This window comes from Scardinius erythrophthalmus (genome assembly GCF_964197995.2).
Source record: "Scardinius erythrophthalmus genome assembly, chromosome: 5".
Classification (NCBI taxonomy): Eukaryota; Metazoa; Chordata; class Actinopteri; order Cypriniformes; family Leuciscidae; genus Scardinius; species Scardinius erythrophthalmus.
Window position 1 is genome coordinate 21,234,208 of NC_138225.1, and position 17,027 is coordinate 21,251,234.

The following is a 17,027-nucleotide window of genomic DNA, read 5'->3' on the forward strand; positions in this document are numbered from 1 at the left end:
TTTCGACCAAATACATAACGTTAGCAAACTGTTACTGCGGTTATGGGATAGCTTACATTAACGTTACAGCACCTGTTATCGTTGACGTTAGCTCACTTTAAAGTTAATAAAACCTTTTCTACTTTACCTCTCTGGATCTTTGGGGAATCTATGAAATGCTAGTTGATTGGTTGTACACTGGTAGTTGTTGCAGTTGATGGCAGAACACTGTTTTCTTTGTTTGCAATTATTTTCAGACATAATGTTAATGCTGTACAGTAGTTGTGCTACCAGTAAAGCCGTTGGTTCAGTCCAAAATGGCGGCCGCGCTACCGAAGCGCCACCTAGTGGCTGTTGTCAAAACTGCAACGGAGTTTCGCCTCTTGTTACTTCTATACTCTTTGCCCACGCCACGCCACTGCTGTTTCATAAGAATAGCCTACCAGGGACAATGTTCATAGAAATGACAAAACAACAGAGAATCATCCTCTCTAACTGTGAAGAAGAAACCTTTGAGGAAAACCACTTTCCTCTGGAAGTCTGGAAGTCTCATTGCGTTGACTAACTTGAACTGCATCCAGATGTCCAACACGTCCACGCATGCAGACACGCTGTGACTGTTTCCTGACTCAGAGAAAGACAAGGGCGGTCTGTGCTGAACGTACGTGATCTGAACTGAAGAGCGTGACTATATATAAGAGGGCCACTGACCGCCTGGCAAAGTAACGTGGTTGCATTATCCTTGCACATGGCTCGAGTCGAGATGTTTGAGTTAGGTGAGGAGCAGGGACAGATGATGCAGGTTTTGATGCGGCATTGTCAAACCATGAAGCGTCAGGAGACACGACTGCGCTTGGCCACTGCGGTGCTGCTCGCAACGTTCCTGGCGACTTTGCTGTGGCTGCAGTTTAACCAACGTACTACTAAGGTAATATACAAGACCAAATTACACGATTTGGATTATTTTGTTGTTAACAGCCACTATCATTCAGATGTAATTAAAAGGGGAGACGTTGAAAACTGTCTCTGCATGTAACTCAAATAGCTGCTCTTCTGTTTTTCCTCAGGTTGCATTTTCAGGTGCCCATTCAGAGGCTTTGAAATCTGAAGGACCACCAGTAAGACACTCTGTACATCTTGAAAGTACGTTTAATAGTGGTAAATTATTTGATTATACCATTGAGTAATGCCACTTGATATAGCTTATGCATATGCAATCCTGTATATTGGCTTCTAGTATTGATACTTTGCAGTCACGTGATATCTGGCGGGCAACAAACGCGGTTAGTGCATCCAATCGCACAACAACTATCTGGCATGTCGTGTACACCTCAAAACACCAACTTTTGTATATTAAAACTGGCAACGTCCTGGCAACATCCTTGATTAGTTTACTGGTTTTCGTTGCTAGAGAATGACGTTCTTGCCCGCCAGCCAGTACAACTGACGTCACGTGCAAAGTATCAATAAGCGTTATTAAGTCTGTATGTATTCAGAAATACTGTTGGGAAAATGTTTTATGACCTAGGGTCAAATTTACAGAGATTGATGTTTTGTAAAGTCCTGCCTTGTTTTCTCTCTTAAATCAGCTAGAAACCAGTTTGGTGCTTGTTCGGAAGAACAGCCCATCAAGTGGAATATCATCAACGATGGCAATGACTCCCAAAATTTCAAGCTGGAAAACCAAACAGTCCTCCACGTCTTCACAAAGGGTCTCTACTTGATCGATCTAAGGATCTCTTACCGTGTACCCTATAATCAGTGTAAGCCTCATTCAGATCCAGAGTTTTTGACTTTAGAGGTCAGTGTCTCACAGAAGCATAGCAACTATGAAAAAGAGAGAGAGGTTATAAGTGGTAAAGAGTCTATGTTATGTAGAGATTATTGGCTGCAGTCAATCACTTTAAATCGAGTTATCATGCTAGAAGCTGACACTAGTCTCAGGGTGAAACTTAACAAGAAAAGTTGTAAGTTTGTCAACTGGGTTAGAAACAGTCACTTGGAAGTCACTTACCTCTAGCATTGGCTTTTAAAAAAAGGTTTTATTACCGACTGCATTAATTCGCATTTGAGGGTTGTTTTAAGCAGGTATGCTTGATTTTTAATGACCTGTTATTTAGGTACGTATAGATATGAGAATGTATAACCACTTTAATTAATTTTCTAGTTTCAGAGGTTTGCTAAAAATTGTTATTAAATAACATGACTACACATATATGTACTATCCACAAAAGAAGCAGTAGTGAATAATTAACTGTTGTTGTGCCAGCCAAATTGCACTAAAATGTTGGTAGCTAAACTATGTGCATGTTTTATGTTAAAACTTTTTGAATGTGCATTTATGAACTTATTCATGAACGGACTTTTGTCGTCATTTGATTTTAAAAATCAGATTTGTTCATTTTTTTAATAACTTTTTTAAGTTGGAACCCATCCTGTTTATTACATTTACCTCTAGGTGGCAAATTATTATATTTTTGTGTGGTTTACTCATATATATGTGGTTTTGTATTTGATTCAAATAAATATTTGTTTGTGAATTTGTTTCAAAACACCAGTTCATTACTTTAAACAATTTATAACATACATATGTACAATGCAAAAACAATGACTACAAGAAACACTTTCACTTTAGTTTAGATCAGGGCAGTTCCAGTAGCTCCTGATTCTCCATTACTGGAATCAGGATTCTCTCTGTACTGCATGAATAAAGATTTTGTGTTAAGAGAATCAGTCTTCATGTCTGCTTTTATTCTTTGAAGATGTTTTGACTGACTGTTTAGCATCGAACAAAGAATATGCATTCTATTTGACAGGTCAAAACCTTTTTGTATCTTGTGAAGACCATTGTGTTGGATAAAACCAGGCTGGACTGGGTGCTTGTAATGATAATGAAGTCCTTAGACATGTACATTTTTGACATGCTTTTCCTTTTTGAGCTTTCTTTGACCCTTTGGGCTTTTGCAGTTGAACTGCTGTATTTTTTACAGTATGCTAGTACTAAATATACAGACATTCAATACTATACAATATTCAATAAAATACTATAATTGCCACAGTCATACAGTATACAAGATATTCATAGTTGTGATTACAATTATGTAATTGCAAATTTTGTTTACTGTATTACTGTTTTCTGTAACTAAATGCTCTGTGCTCTGTGTTCTGCATTTTTTAGCGCAATTTTCCAAGGACAAAATTGCGCTTGTTAACTCATGATTTCTGTTCTGTCTGTGCGCACCAATCTTGCACTTCTATCTCCTCCTCAACCAGACCACCTAGAGACTTCGGGTTTTCGGCATTATGTTAAGGAAGGTCTAATCTCGGGAACGCACACAAAAAAAAAAAAAAAAAAAAAAAGATTTACTATCTCTTAGTGTTGTGATCCCATGACGTCAGAAAATTGCGCTAAAACACTCACTGAGTTTTTATTACTTGTTTATTTTTTTATTTGATAATGAATGATCTGTAGTGGCTATATATTGACTGGCTGTGTGTATGATCTGAAAGCATGTTTAATTTTGAGTACAGGTGAATGGTTTGAGCCGATTGTTTGATTTTGCCAGAAGAGTCAGGGGTTTTGTGAATGTAGTTTGAAGATTTGCTTTTGGGTTTAATGTTGTGAGAAAATGGGTGAAGGTTTCAAGAAATGTGTCTTAGCAATTGTTAAAAAAATGTAATTAGCTATACGGAAAAATAAAATTATAAACACACCTGCCCGGCCCAGACCTAAGTAGTTCATCTTACAGTTATTGTGTAATAACGGATGTAGTTATTTCATACAGTTGATTAACATTAGTTAATCGAATAGCATTATTGCCGAATAGCATTAGTGCAAATGTGATATTGATTTACAACAGTTCAATAAATAAGTATAATAATAAGTAAGTAGCTGGAGCCATCGGCCCTGTATCATGTTGGAGACTAAGATGAGGCAAAAAAAAAAAAACGTTCTGGTCATAGAATAAATTTGTCAAAAATGTCACTTCTGTCGTTTCAGGTCTGTATTATTAAAGCCCTCTTTAAAGTCATCCAGTTTTACTTTTAAAACATTTCAATACAAATTGCCCTAAATGGATCAAATCTGACCTGCCTGTAGCATGATTCCTTTTAACATCTCTGTCAAGGATTTTCAACTGAAAGAATGTGCTTATCACTTATGATAGCAGCTTTTAGCTGATTTTGGCAGCACATTAATTTTCATAAGCTGTACTGAAATATGCAACATATTCTAAGAGGTTTTCTCAAAGTTTCTGTTTAACTTGAGTCACTCTTGTCCAGGGAAATGAACTTTGACCCAGTATTTCCTTTTCTTTCTTTTTGTATCAAATCCATTCTTCTCAAGCAAGATTAGTTAGAATGAATCATACTTCCATCCCTAAAGCCTTCACAGGATCTTAAAATATTCATGAATTCACTGAATCTTCTTAACATGGTATCAGCTAATGAAGTGATATAGTTAACTGGTAAAGGAATGTTTAAATTGGCTGGATATCAGATAAAGGTCCTTTCTTTATACAGTTTGAATTGATTCATTAATGCAATGCATGTTCGCCATCACGCACATTAGGAAAAGGTTCTCTCTAGGATTTTTCCTGAAATTAAACACTCAGGTCATGAGTGTTTCATTCAAGACTCTCATCTTGGTCCCATAACTGGCTGCTTTTGTTTGAGACGTACAGTTAATAACAATGACCAACCTCAGAGAGCGGAAGTCATGCTCACAAAGACCCAGAGGCCATTAGGAACCTCACATGCCGTATAGATATTTGATTAGATGCCGCTTTAACTGCCAGACAGCAGTCAAAGATGGCTGAATTGCACAAGTTGTCCCTCAAGTAGTCCTGATTAAACACGTGAATCAGCGAGGAGCTGTGCTGCGCATTTCGTCAACCATTTTGTCTTTTTTTTTTTTCTACCTTCAAAAGGTAATGTACCAGAAATTTGGTTTGCCATCTTAGTCCAAGGTATGTTTAACGTAATTGGGCTTCACGTGACTATTCAAGTTGTAATATCCAAATCTTTGTTCATTGACTATGGTTGTGTATTTTCACTAGGTGGGTATTTGTTAATCAACACTGGTGATCCCGTTCATTTTGCCCATTCAATTTCTCATAATACTATTTTCTTTTTCTCTAGCGGTGATGAGGATACATCAACCAAGCCTGAGTCAAAAGATGATAAAGGTGGGTGTGCAATGAAGTACTACTTTTGACCAAGAAATTGTTTCTGGACATTGTAAACTGATCTTGTGCCTCATCAGGTAGTGCTGCTGCTAGCGGAAGGAACCTCTGGGTCAGTGGACTCTCTTCAACCACCAGAGCGACATATCTAAAGAATCTGTTCAGCAAATATGGCAAGGTCTGCATGTTATAGAAAACTACACATTGGAAATGTTGTTCTTAGGTTTGAGGGTGTCTTGATCCATGTTTGCTTCTACTTGCAGGTTGTTAGCGCGAAAGTAGTAACAAACGCCCGAAGCCCAGGCGCTCGCTGTTATGGGTTTGAGGAAAATTTAAAAGAAAAGAGTACTGTTACAGAACATAAAGTTTAATGTCAAATTTTTTATCTTAAATATTTAGTAAATATGTTTAATGCATTTTTTACACATGGCTTTGAAAATGTTTCTCATGCGTTTTATCCCTAACAATACATCTAGCAAGTTTTACCATCTAACATGACAAAATTATATATATGTGTTTTCAGATATTATTTTAATAATTTGCTTTGGCTTTAATACAGTCAGAAAATAAATTGCACTCAATGAATTTAAAAAACAACATATACCCCCGGATTTTATAGACAAGGCATATTCCTAGTTCCAGACTAAAATGCATATTTGAGCTGTTTTACAGTAACTGAAAGCAACAATAAAATATGCCAGTGCTGTAGTTTTTGTCTCAAAATACACACCAGTAACGTTTTTTTTTTCTTTAAGAAAAGCATGTAAACTTAACTCATTATGACAAATTTGTTGATTTTACTTAATTAGACTGTGTTATGTGAACTTTCAGGTGGATGCAATAGTTAATCTAAATAAAACAGTCCTTAAGAGCATATACTAGTGTTGGACTAAAAGCCTGTTCACACTGTTATGGTGTTGAACCTGGTGCAAGGAATTGTCACAAAAAACAGTGAATACAATTTTAGAGCGAATACATTTTGAAATGGTTGTTAATAATTCTATATTTACTGTTCTGAATCTTTTTCTTCATGCTGTCAAATAAATGGCCAATAAGATTTCAGCTTTATTAAGAAAATTAAGAAAAACTGTAATCATTTAGAAAATGCTGAAGGATGCACTACTGAAGGATATAATTCCTATTGGAAAACTTGCAGTTTGCTTTACAAAGTTAAAGGGTAAGATCACCCAAAAATGAAAAATTGTCATCACTAACTCACCCTCATGTCATCTCAAACCCGTGAGACTTTTGAACTTTGGAACACAATCCAAAACATTTGAGAGATTTCTGTTCCTCCATTGAAAGTTAATTCACCCAATACTCTGATGCTTCAAAACATTCATAAAGAGGTAATAAAATAAATCCATATAAAAGGAGTGCTTTAATCCAAATCTTCTGAAGATTTAGAAGAGACATTGATTAGCATGTAATGTTTACAGCATTCAGTTTTGGTATAAACAGAAGTTGAGGCATGCTTGCTTGATGCGTGAGAACCAATGAGGTTCATTCTTGTGTGTTACTCAGCACTTTTGAGCTTCCTTAAGAACCAATGAGGTTTGCTTATGCGCATCAAGCAAGTACATTTAAGCTTCTGTTCACTGATGTCGTGGTTATCATATAAAGTATGTTGCTTCATTAGACTAAGATTAAACTGCTCATTTCATATGGATATATTTTATGATCTCTTAATGAAAGTTTGAAGTGTCAAGAGTTTTTTGTGAATAGACATTCAATGGAAAAGAATCTCAGGTTTGATTAAAAATCTCTTCATTTGTGTTCCTAAGATGAACAAAAGTCTGAGTTTTGAAAAGCGTATTGTTCAACGAGGAACGTCACCCTTGAGTAAAATATGACAGAATTGACATTTTTGGGAAGTCTTAGAGACTAAACCACTTAAGTTCACCCAAAAATGAAAGTTAGCCCATAATTTACTCACCCTCAAGTTGTTTGTCGGGTCAGGGGTTAGTCTTCCACCATAAATCGATGTGTACGGCCTTCTGTCGGAAGCTAGTGGTTATAGTTTATAAAGGTTAAATATGGATTTTTTTTTTACACAAACGCATGGCTTCACTTCAGAAGGCCTTTATTAACCCCCACAGAGCCATATGGATTACTTTTATAATAGATGGATGCACTTTTTGGGGTTTCAAATTTTCTCCAGCCATTCACTCTCATTATAAAGCTTGGAGGAGACAGGACATTTTTTTAAATAACTCTGATTGTATTTGTCTGAAACAATAATGTCATATACTCCTAGGATGGCTTCAGGGTGAGTAATGGGCTAATTGTTTTTTTTTTTTTTTTTTGGGTGAACTGTCCCTTTATAGAGAACTTTTGTGAGTTCTTTATTTTAACACTGAAAATTGCAGTTCCTTCACTGCTTTGTGTGTGGCCAAGCAAATCTACAGTGTGTGCAGAATTATTAGGCACGTTGATTTTCTGATCATACTTTATTTCCAGGAACATTTTGCCAATTCCAAACCATATTAAACTTAATAACTACTATTAATTTTCTATTTAATCATGTATAAGTGATATATAATTGTTCATGAAGGCTGGAAATGAAAAATGTCATATTTTCAGGTGTGCAGAATTATTAGGCAAGTTTTCTTTTACAGATAAAATAAGCCAAAAATGAGATTTAACAAAGACTGAAAAGTCAAAAATTATTAAATCCCCATGAGAAGAATGCAAAACTAATGCAATACTAGAGATTACAGTTAAAGGAGAACTCCGGTCAATTTTAACATTGAGCTCATTTTTTTGTACATTTGGAGTGCTGTCAATACAGAGAACAACGACAAAAATCGGTGTTGCCTACACCGTGTCATTACAAGTGCACAGAAAATGTGAGTGATTCCTTCTGAGTGAACACGCAGTTTAATCACTGCAGTAGATGTAAAATATATGTATAAAAATGATGTTATTTAAGCCAGCGCAAATACCTGTTTACATCCTGTTTTTCGGTTGAAGTCCAAAGTAGTCGATTGCCGAGTTCACGCGCATAGGTTTAGTTACCTATGATCACGCGCGTGAACTCGGCAATCGACTACTTTGGACTTCAACCGAAAAACAGGATGTAAACAGGTATTTGCGCTGGCTTAAATAACATCATTTTTATACATATATTTTACATCTACTGCAGTCAGATCCACTTGTGTTCACTCAGAAGGAATCACTCACATTTTCTGTGCACTTGTAATGACACATCAAGGTCTCCAGAAGAGCAAGGTGTCAGGGTCTCAGAGACTTGGGTTAGGCAAAGAATCCTAAAAAATGACCCCCTCTTAATAAGAGTCACAAGCTGAAGTGTTGTTAAATACATGAAGACTGTTTTTTAATAGGCTTTATAGACAGACAGATTGAGAGTGACTCTTGAAGGACCAGCACCACATCCTCTTCTACCACTGTTTGAAGAATTCATCTTCCAGAATACGTTTTAATACGTTTTGTGAGTTTATTTTTAGTCCATCTCCTACCCTGAAGTCCGTTTTGCAGAAATGGACAAAAAATTAACTCCCAAAACGTATTAAAATGTATTCTGGAAGATGAAGTCTTCAAACAGTGGTAGAAGAGGATGTGGTGCTGGTCCTTCAAGAGTCACTCTCAATCTGTATTTTACTACTCTTCAGCTTGTGATTCTTATTAAGAGGGGGTCATTTTTTAGGATTCTTTGCCTAACCCAAGTCTCTGAGACCCTGACACCTTGCTCTTCTGGAGACTCCAGGTAGGTTGCAGTTCTGGAAAATGGTGGTGCTGGAGACTAAAGGGTTCCCGATGGTTTCACACTTAATTCTTCACCTTAATTCTTCATTCTTTTGCAGTTAACATGTGTTTTTTCTTCTCCACCTGTTTTTGTCTGACCCTGCTGACCCAATGAGCATTTCACTGTCCAATGGTCATGCCTTAACTGTAATCTCTAGTATTGCATTAGTTTTGCATTCTTCTCATAGGGATTTAATAATTTTTGACTTTTCAGTCTTTGTTAAATCTCATTTTTGGCTTATTTTATCTGTAAAAGAAAACTTGCCTAATAATTCTGCACACCTGAAAATAAGACATTTTTCATTTCGAGCCTTCATGAACAATTATATATCACTCATACATGATTAAATAGAAAATGAATAGTAGTTATTAAGTTTAATATGGTTTGGAATTGGCAAAATGTTCCTGGAAATAAAATATGATCAGAAAATCAACGTGCCTAATAATTCTGCACACACTGTAGATTTACAAGATGTCAGAAAAGATGTCTTACTGTGTTAAATTGTTGATATGATAGCATGCCTTAAAAGTAATGACTTTTGATTGTCTTGATGATTGTTTTATAGAACAAAATAAAATGTCCTATTGTTGTGCCAACAATTCTTTTTAAAACATGTTCTAGTAATGTGAACAAGCAGACTTGTTAAGAGAACTGTTATGTTTGAGTTCTGTGCACTAAGCTTCAATTATTTGAAATAACGAACTTGAGCGCGCAAAAAAACGCGATATGTGAACGGCCCTTGGCGAGCTACGTCCAATCAGGCCACGAGCTACTGGTATCTCGCGCATAGATATCATATAAAGGCTAGATGGCTCAAGGCGGAGTCACTTCCGGCATCACCGGCGGCCATCTTAGGACAGGGCTCTGTGAATTAAGGTGAGTGAGCAGCACGCACACAAATCCTCTTATCTCGCTGAAATCTGGACGGATTTACAAACGGTTTGGTTTCTTACAAACGGTATTAACGTGGCTATAATTCTGAATGCTTAAACATTTTGAACATAATTATTCATATGTATGCAGTATAATAGCTACATCTCTGACGTTTATAACAAACCAAACCGTTTGAAAATCGGTAGAAAATTGAGCAAGTTATGGTTATTTAAAAGTACATGCACCATGTTATGAGTGAGCGAGCACCCTGTCGTAAGATGGCCGCCGTGTGCGGATGTCGAGCTCCATTGGCCAGCAGCGCGGATGAGCCATCTAGCCTTTATTTGATATCTATGATCTCGCGAGCGACGTGTTGGAGAAGTGGGAAATCCTTATTTACCATTTTTAATGTTGAGCCTTATTTACTTTTGAATAAATGCTGACGCGGGACAAAATGCCCGATTTCCCAACACGTTGAACTGAGCAATGCCATTGTACCTAGGCTACTTTTAAACACATATAGCTCAGTAATATCAGTTTTATGTATTTTCTGAGAGGGGGGATTTTTGTTGGGAACGTCGGGGGAGAGCCCCCCGCACCCCTAGTGCCTACGTCTATGGCCCAATGACGCTACGATGAGCATTTACAACTTTTAAAAAAATGCGGGTCAGGAAGCTGGTCGGGTACAATATTTTCTTTCTTTTTTTTTGCGGTCCGAGTTGCGGGCGGGTTAGTTGAAAACGTCGGTCGGGTGCGGGTTGTTTATACATTGACCCATGCATCACTGATCTTCGTAAATGCTCCAGAAAACTATATACACAACTCTTTGCACTGAACTACAATGGTGTTCATGAAAGGACAACATGTAACCACTACTGCCAATATATACACACACTTTAAACCTGAATAAGTTGGCAAAACTCAAATAATTTGATGTAATCAGATACATAAATTTTTTTAAGGTAAGAAATGTAAGCAGAACTTGCAGATTTTTATTTTGTAATCACACATTTTAATTGCTCTGAACTTGAAATACTTGAGTAAGCTTATTCACACACAATTTAAAATTATCATGTAATCTCAATTTAAATATTTTTAGTAGTGGAAACTTGGCTAACTTTAACCAGCTAATTTAAAAAAAAAGCTACCTTGCTAATTGGTGACCCAATGCTTTGATGGCATTAGCATAACATAGCACGTGATGAATGAGTAGGCTACAGCAATTAAAAATATTTAACACTGTTCTCAAACCAAGCTCATGCTCCACTCATCACCATGATGGTACCCCCCCCCCCCAAAAAAAAAACATTAAACACTACTAAATCTCCCAAATAAATAAGATAAATATAAATAATAATAAATAAATAAGGTGGTTTTAGAAAAAAACCCGGGCTTCTAACTCCACCTGGAGCGTGTTATTTGTTTTGCAAAAATCCACCGCTCCCGGATCATCGGGTCCAATCAGCGCAGGGGTGTGTCAGATCTGACTGTCAATCACAGGTCGTGCACACGCCACAGATCTCACTCCCCCCTCGCGCACGTTATAATCACATGCAATGCACACGCCTCAACAAGTTCGCGCAGTAACGAAGAGTGATGGCGGAAAAGATTCCTCGTTAACCTCAAGAGCTAGGAGGTCAGAGCTTGCAACATTTCTTCTCGACAGGTAATTGTGTTTTATCAACCATTTACTTTATGAGTACTCCATGGTGTTGATCGATGCTGATGAGACGGGCGCGTTCACAGAAAATCCGGTGCACACACACTGACCCTCACGAACTCGATGGGAGGGTATTAGCAGAGCCCGTCTACGGAGAGCCTTCCCACTCCCTATTAAGTCCTATTGTACCAAATTTTGGTTGTAGTTCCACCAGAGTTCCACTGGGGGCGATCGCCCATGAGTGCAAAATGAATGGGAGTCTATGGGGCTAGACGGCTAAATTTGTCTCTTTCATCCGATTGCCGTTGAGAAATCTCAGATTTGATTGTAGGTTTTGCAACATGGGTTATAGGTTGAAAATTGAATGAACGAGTAGTTATGTCCTTTCGATTTCTTACAAGTTGAGTTGTTGTTGCCCATAACACGCTAGCATTCTGCTAATGAACGCTGATTGGTCAGTGAAGGACTGATTACGACCAGTGATGCCGCTTGATGGCATCGTGGCATCCGAAGCGAGACCAGAAACAAACAAAACTCTTCTAGCACTTGTGCTTACCTGTGTCAGCTGTGTTGTCGATGCCTCGAGTGAAAAGAAAGTGCAGAGCGCGAACGCACCAGAGTGAGTGAAGGATTGCCGTTAAGCAGTATCTCTGGTCGTACATGTCCATGACGTCATTGACACTTTAAAAGACTTTTTAAAGCAAATAAGTGACTCTAAAAAATCTAACACCCCACAATGTGTAATTTCTTTGCATCTCCTTTCGAATACAACATTCAAATTACTAGACAAAAAAGTGGATTTTGATGTGTATAGCGCCATAGACCTCCATTCATTCTACACTCGTCCTGTGAGCGCCCTCATATGGAATCAGAGTGGAACTGCAACCAGTTCAGAAGCCGGAAGTGTACTGAGAGTGAAACTTCTCCCCTTATTAGACATTCTCTGGTATTAGTTGATAGTGGGGGAGGGGCATGAGAGTTGTAAACATTCAAATTTTGGCTAAGTCCACTCAATCTTCCAGGGTTGCCGACGGCAGCTTTAACACACAAGTAGGCCTTTTTAAAATAAAATTTTAGAGATGCACCAATGTATCGGCCGATAAAAGCAATTATTTTCACTATCGGCCATCGGCCGATTGTTTAAAAACAGCTGATGAGCAGTGCCAGTTCCTGTCAATCAAAAGGGTGCGGTAAAACATGACCGACTGTAAATAACACTGTGTGTGATGAAAATCTCTCGTGTTGAGTTAGTTAAGACAAGTTAATGCAACAATAACGCATTAACAGCTAAAAACAGCAACATAAAAGCAGGCTCTATTTGACCCTATGAATCACCTGTAGTTCAAGCCAGGGTTGCCAGATCTGCACTTTTTCCCTACACTTAACATTATTTGTAGCGCGCCTCTCATCCAATAATTGCGGATAACTCTGTTGTTTTTTTTTTTACTTCCAAAAAGAAACCATCTTTCAAATTCTATCCATTTTATCACAAAATTCAAACAATAAATGGCGTTTTGACGCTTTTAAATGTGACGTGACAGATCGCTGTGGTGCCTCAGTTCAAGCAGCAGTGTCTTTTCTTCCAATTTAATACATCTAGAAAAACGTGTATGATTATCAGAAGGTAAGTTGAAAGATACTAGCCTTACGTCGTCATACTCAGATTTTAGTCAGAATAGAACTTCCCGACCTAAAAATGTTGTGGGCGGGGCCAAGTTCGGCTGGCATCCAGGCTTTAAGATACAGTACAACTGAAATCCGTATCATATCTCATGTAATCACTCAATCAGTGTTTCAACCGTGGAAAGATGCATTAAAGCAGATGGTGAACAATACTGCTTGACTGTTTGAATAAATTTGAAGACAAGTGCTTGAAGACAAGTGCTTGTGAAAATTACCTTATGTGTCACCGAGTATACAAACATTTCAGCTTTTATTTGAGTGTAAATATTATATCTGGAAATAAATAGCAGTTGAATATAGCTCTGTTGTTAATTATAACCTCTAATATTATAGTGTACCAAATGAGAGGGTTCTCTGTATAGTTTGCAGCATTATTTGGGAGAGATTTTTTATCCTTAAGAAATGTTATCATTCTGAATAATTGTCTATCGGTATCGCTGAGAAATTTCATATCGGTGCATCTCTATAAAAAATTTTTTCCTCAGCCTATAATTCAGATGTTGAGGCCAAAAGAGAGAAGTGCAGTGCTATGAAAACAGCCCAGAAATACAGATAATCTCAAAAAGATTTGTGGAGTCGAAAATTGGTCAGAAATTGTAAGTGTTATAAGCAGCTAAAGGAAATGTTTAGTGGAGGTTTTGCTTCTATAAAGGAGGATCTAGAAGAAGGAACTAAATTCAAGGGTTAACTTACATTCTCCACCCTGCACTGTGAATACTTATGTATTCAATGAAAATGTGAAAAGTACTGTTTGTACGTGATTAGTTATGTCAGATTGTGTTTACCTATAATAATAGTTAAATTAAAATCTGACAACATTTTATGAGAAATTAGTACGGAAATGCAGATTTTTTTTAAAGGGTTAACAAACTTGATCTTGTCACTGTGTATGGTTATGGTATGGTTAATATATGTTACTGGAAAAATGCTATAGTGCCAACTTGTTTAAGGCATGATATTCTGGAACACTGTAACAAACTGTAAACCGGAAAATTGTCAACAGAATGGATGGAGGAAGCTTATCTTAGCATTACATCCGCCAAACAAATTAGTAGGGAAATGAAAGACAATAACGCTATCTGTACAAATATTTGAATATATTACGATATGGGCTTCCATTACATTAGATGTCGAGTGGAAAAATGGTGTTTGAGCAGTTTATTTTTGAACAGTTTATTAGGGTTTATTTTTGTAACCTTTGCATATAATTGTTTGACATCACTTATAATCTGATTGCTTAAAGCTATCATATTTGTTTATCCTTATTTGAATCAGTTCTCACTTACACCTTACTAAATACAGTCAGTGGTGGACAAAGTACTGAATCTCAGTACTTAGCTTAAGTAAAAGTACAAATAACCAGATACATATTTACTTTAGTAAAAGTAGAAGTACCACAATGAAAACCCTACTTAAGTAAAAAGTACCTGATTTTAAATGTACTTTTATTAAAAGTACTTGCATAACAATTTATTCTCTTAATGTCTACATTCTAATAATTAGGGCTGTAACAATATGCAATATGAAACCGAAATCGCGACACTCAGATCCACGAACAATGTGTCGCGGTGTGAGAAGGCAGAATCGTGACACACCCCTTATTTGAAGTTAACATTATACAATACATAGACCTACACCACAAAACTAATTGAGGATAAATTCTTTAAAATTGGGCAATCCCAGCGTTATGGACGTGACATTTGCAGTGAAAACTTGAAATATAAATTCTCAGAAAATGCATACAATGCATATTAAAACTGTTTATATATCCATACTCCCTTAATAAAGGAGTCCAGACATTAGAAAAATATCAGTCTAGAGACACATGCGTTTTATATTTAATATGAGGGAAATAGGCTACATGCAGATGTGACACAAAAAAAATCTTTCACTTTTAGGTGGCCAAATACTTTTTAGTAATTCTGTGAATTACACTGCGCAAACTAAAATTAATACTACCCACCGGATGAAAAAGGGTTGGCTCTCCACAGAACATAAAATATTCATTTTATTTGAATATTCATATTCATGTAAATATTCATAATATTCATTAAACTCAGCGTATAAGGTAGCCTACTTGCCTCACAGACCTGAGATATATATTTATATAGAAAGCTTGAAATGTCTACTTTAAAACAGAGCAATCCAAAACGAAAGAAAACGTATCGGTTACGTATGTAACCCTCGTTCCCTGAGTAGGGAACGGAGACGTTACGTCGGATGATGACGAATGGGGTTTCGCTTAGAAATCCTATCATCTTCGAGTATATAAAATGAGCCAATGGCAATGAAATGCCATGGGTCTGCGGAATTTGCATAGCGTAACTCCTCCCCACCCTGGGGGTATATAAGGAAGTGCGCTGGCAACATGCAGATATGTCTTCGCTGAGGAGCCGAGACTGAACTCAGGCGTCCAGCGGTACAGCGGAAGTGGCAGGGAGACGTAACGTCTCCGTTCCCTACTCAGGGAACGAGGGTTACATACGTAACCGAGACGTTCCCTTTCGTTGTCACTCCGAGTTACGTTGGATGACGACGAATGGGGTTCCCAGTGTAATCACGCCACCTCTCGACTGTCTTCCAGTGCCCTGCGTAAGTCTGAGCTCCCTGTCGTGAGACTAGCACGGACGAAGGAGTCCTACTTAACACAGGAATACCAAGGTACACTGGGAAGCATATCCAGTGGAAATATGCAATCATGCCCAACCCGAAGGGGGGGACTTGGAATACACATATGACCCCGAAGGGCTGCATACGGAATAACACTGGGGTGTCCAGCCGCAGGTGGAATATTTCAACCCCAGGGGTGGCAAGGTGGCTTGCCAAGGGAAAGACACATGCTCAAAGAGGCTTACAGTGGAATACACATGTGGGGGTCGCCCGGAGGGGAACCATGCACATGGAGGCACCTAGCCAAGCGCGAAAGCTGCCGGTGGCATAACTCTGGCGTTAACGTCGCCAGTGCTGGAGGAGACTCAGGGCTTATCAGGCTCACCTGAGGAAAATATCGCACGTATCCCGTCCGTGGAGAGGAATGGCGAGCAAGCGAAGACACCTGAGCAGAATCTCTTACCGGCTAGTTGAAGCGAGTACATGAGAAGAAACTGGCTCCACTCGAAGATTATAGAATCTTGCGAATGTGTTAGGTGTCGCCCAGCCTGCAGCTCTGCAGATGTCTGTTAGCGAGGCGCCATGCGCTAGAGCCCAAGAGGATGCCACACTCCGGGTGGAGTGGGCCGTCACACCAAGGGGGCATGGTCGACCTTGCTGCTGGTATGCCAAAGCAATGGCGTCCACTATCCAGTGAGACAACCTTTGCTTGGAGAGAGCCTTTCCCTTCAGCTTCCCACCATGACAGACAAAGAGCTGGTCTGAGGTCCTGAAACACTGCGTCCTGTCAACGTAAGCACGGAGTGCGCGTACTGGACAGAGCAGTGCCAAGGCTGGGTCTGCCTCCTCCAAAGGCAGCGCTTGCAGGTTCACCACCTGGTCTCGAAAGGGTGTGGTGGGAACCTTGGGCACATATCCGGGCCGGGGTCTCAGGATCTAGTGAGAGTTAGCCGGTCCGAATTCCAGGCACGCTTCGTCAACCGAAAATGCCTGCAGGTCCCCTACCCTCTTGATGGAGGCCAATGCAACCAGGAGCGCTGTCTTCATTGACAGGAACTTAAGCTCCACTGATTGCAGAGGCTTAAAGGGAGCACTCTGCAGGGCAGTTAAAACCACTGAGAGGTCCCAAGAGGGTACGAGGGGAGGACGAGGAGGATTCAGTCTCCTGGCTCTCCTCAGGAACCTGACGATCAGGTCGTGCTTTCCTAAGGACTTACCATCAACTGCGTCGTGATGTGCGGCAATGGCGGCAACATACACTTTCAGGGTGGAG

General features: G+C 38.7%; 1 protein-coding gene across 1 annotated transcript; it reads left to right on the forward strand.

Annotated features, from left to right (window-relative positions):
* The first annotated feature begins 268 nt into the window (after positions 1–268).
* LOC308690959 (uncharacterized protein) lies at positions 269–3,316 on the forward strand. The gene is made up of 3 exons (XM_081365764.1): positions 269–907; positions 1,047–1,122; positions 1,569–3,316. The coding sequence occupies exons 1-3, from the start codon at positions 728–730 to the stop codon at positions 1,997–1,999; spliced, it is 687 nt and encodes a 228-aa protein (XP_081221890.1). The 5' UTR covers positions 269–727; the 3' UTR covers positions 2,000–3,316.
* Positions 3,317–17,027: the final 13,711 nt, after the last annotated feature.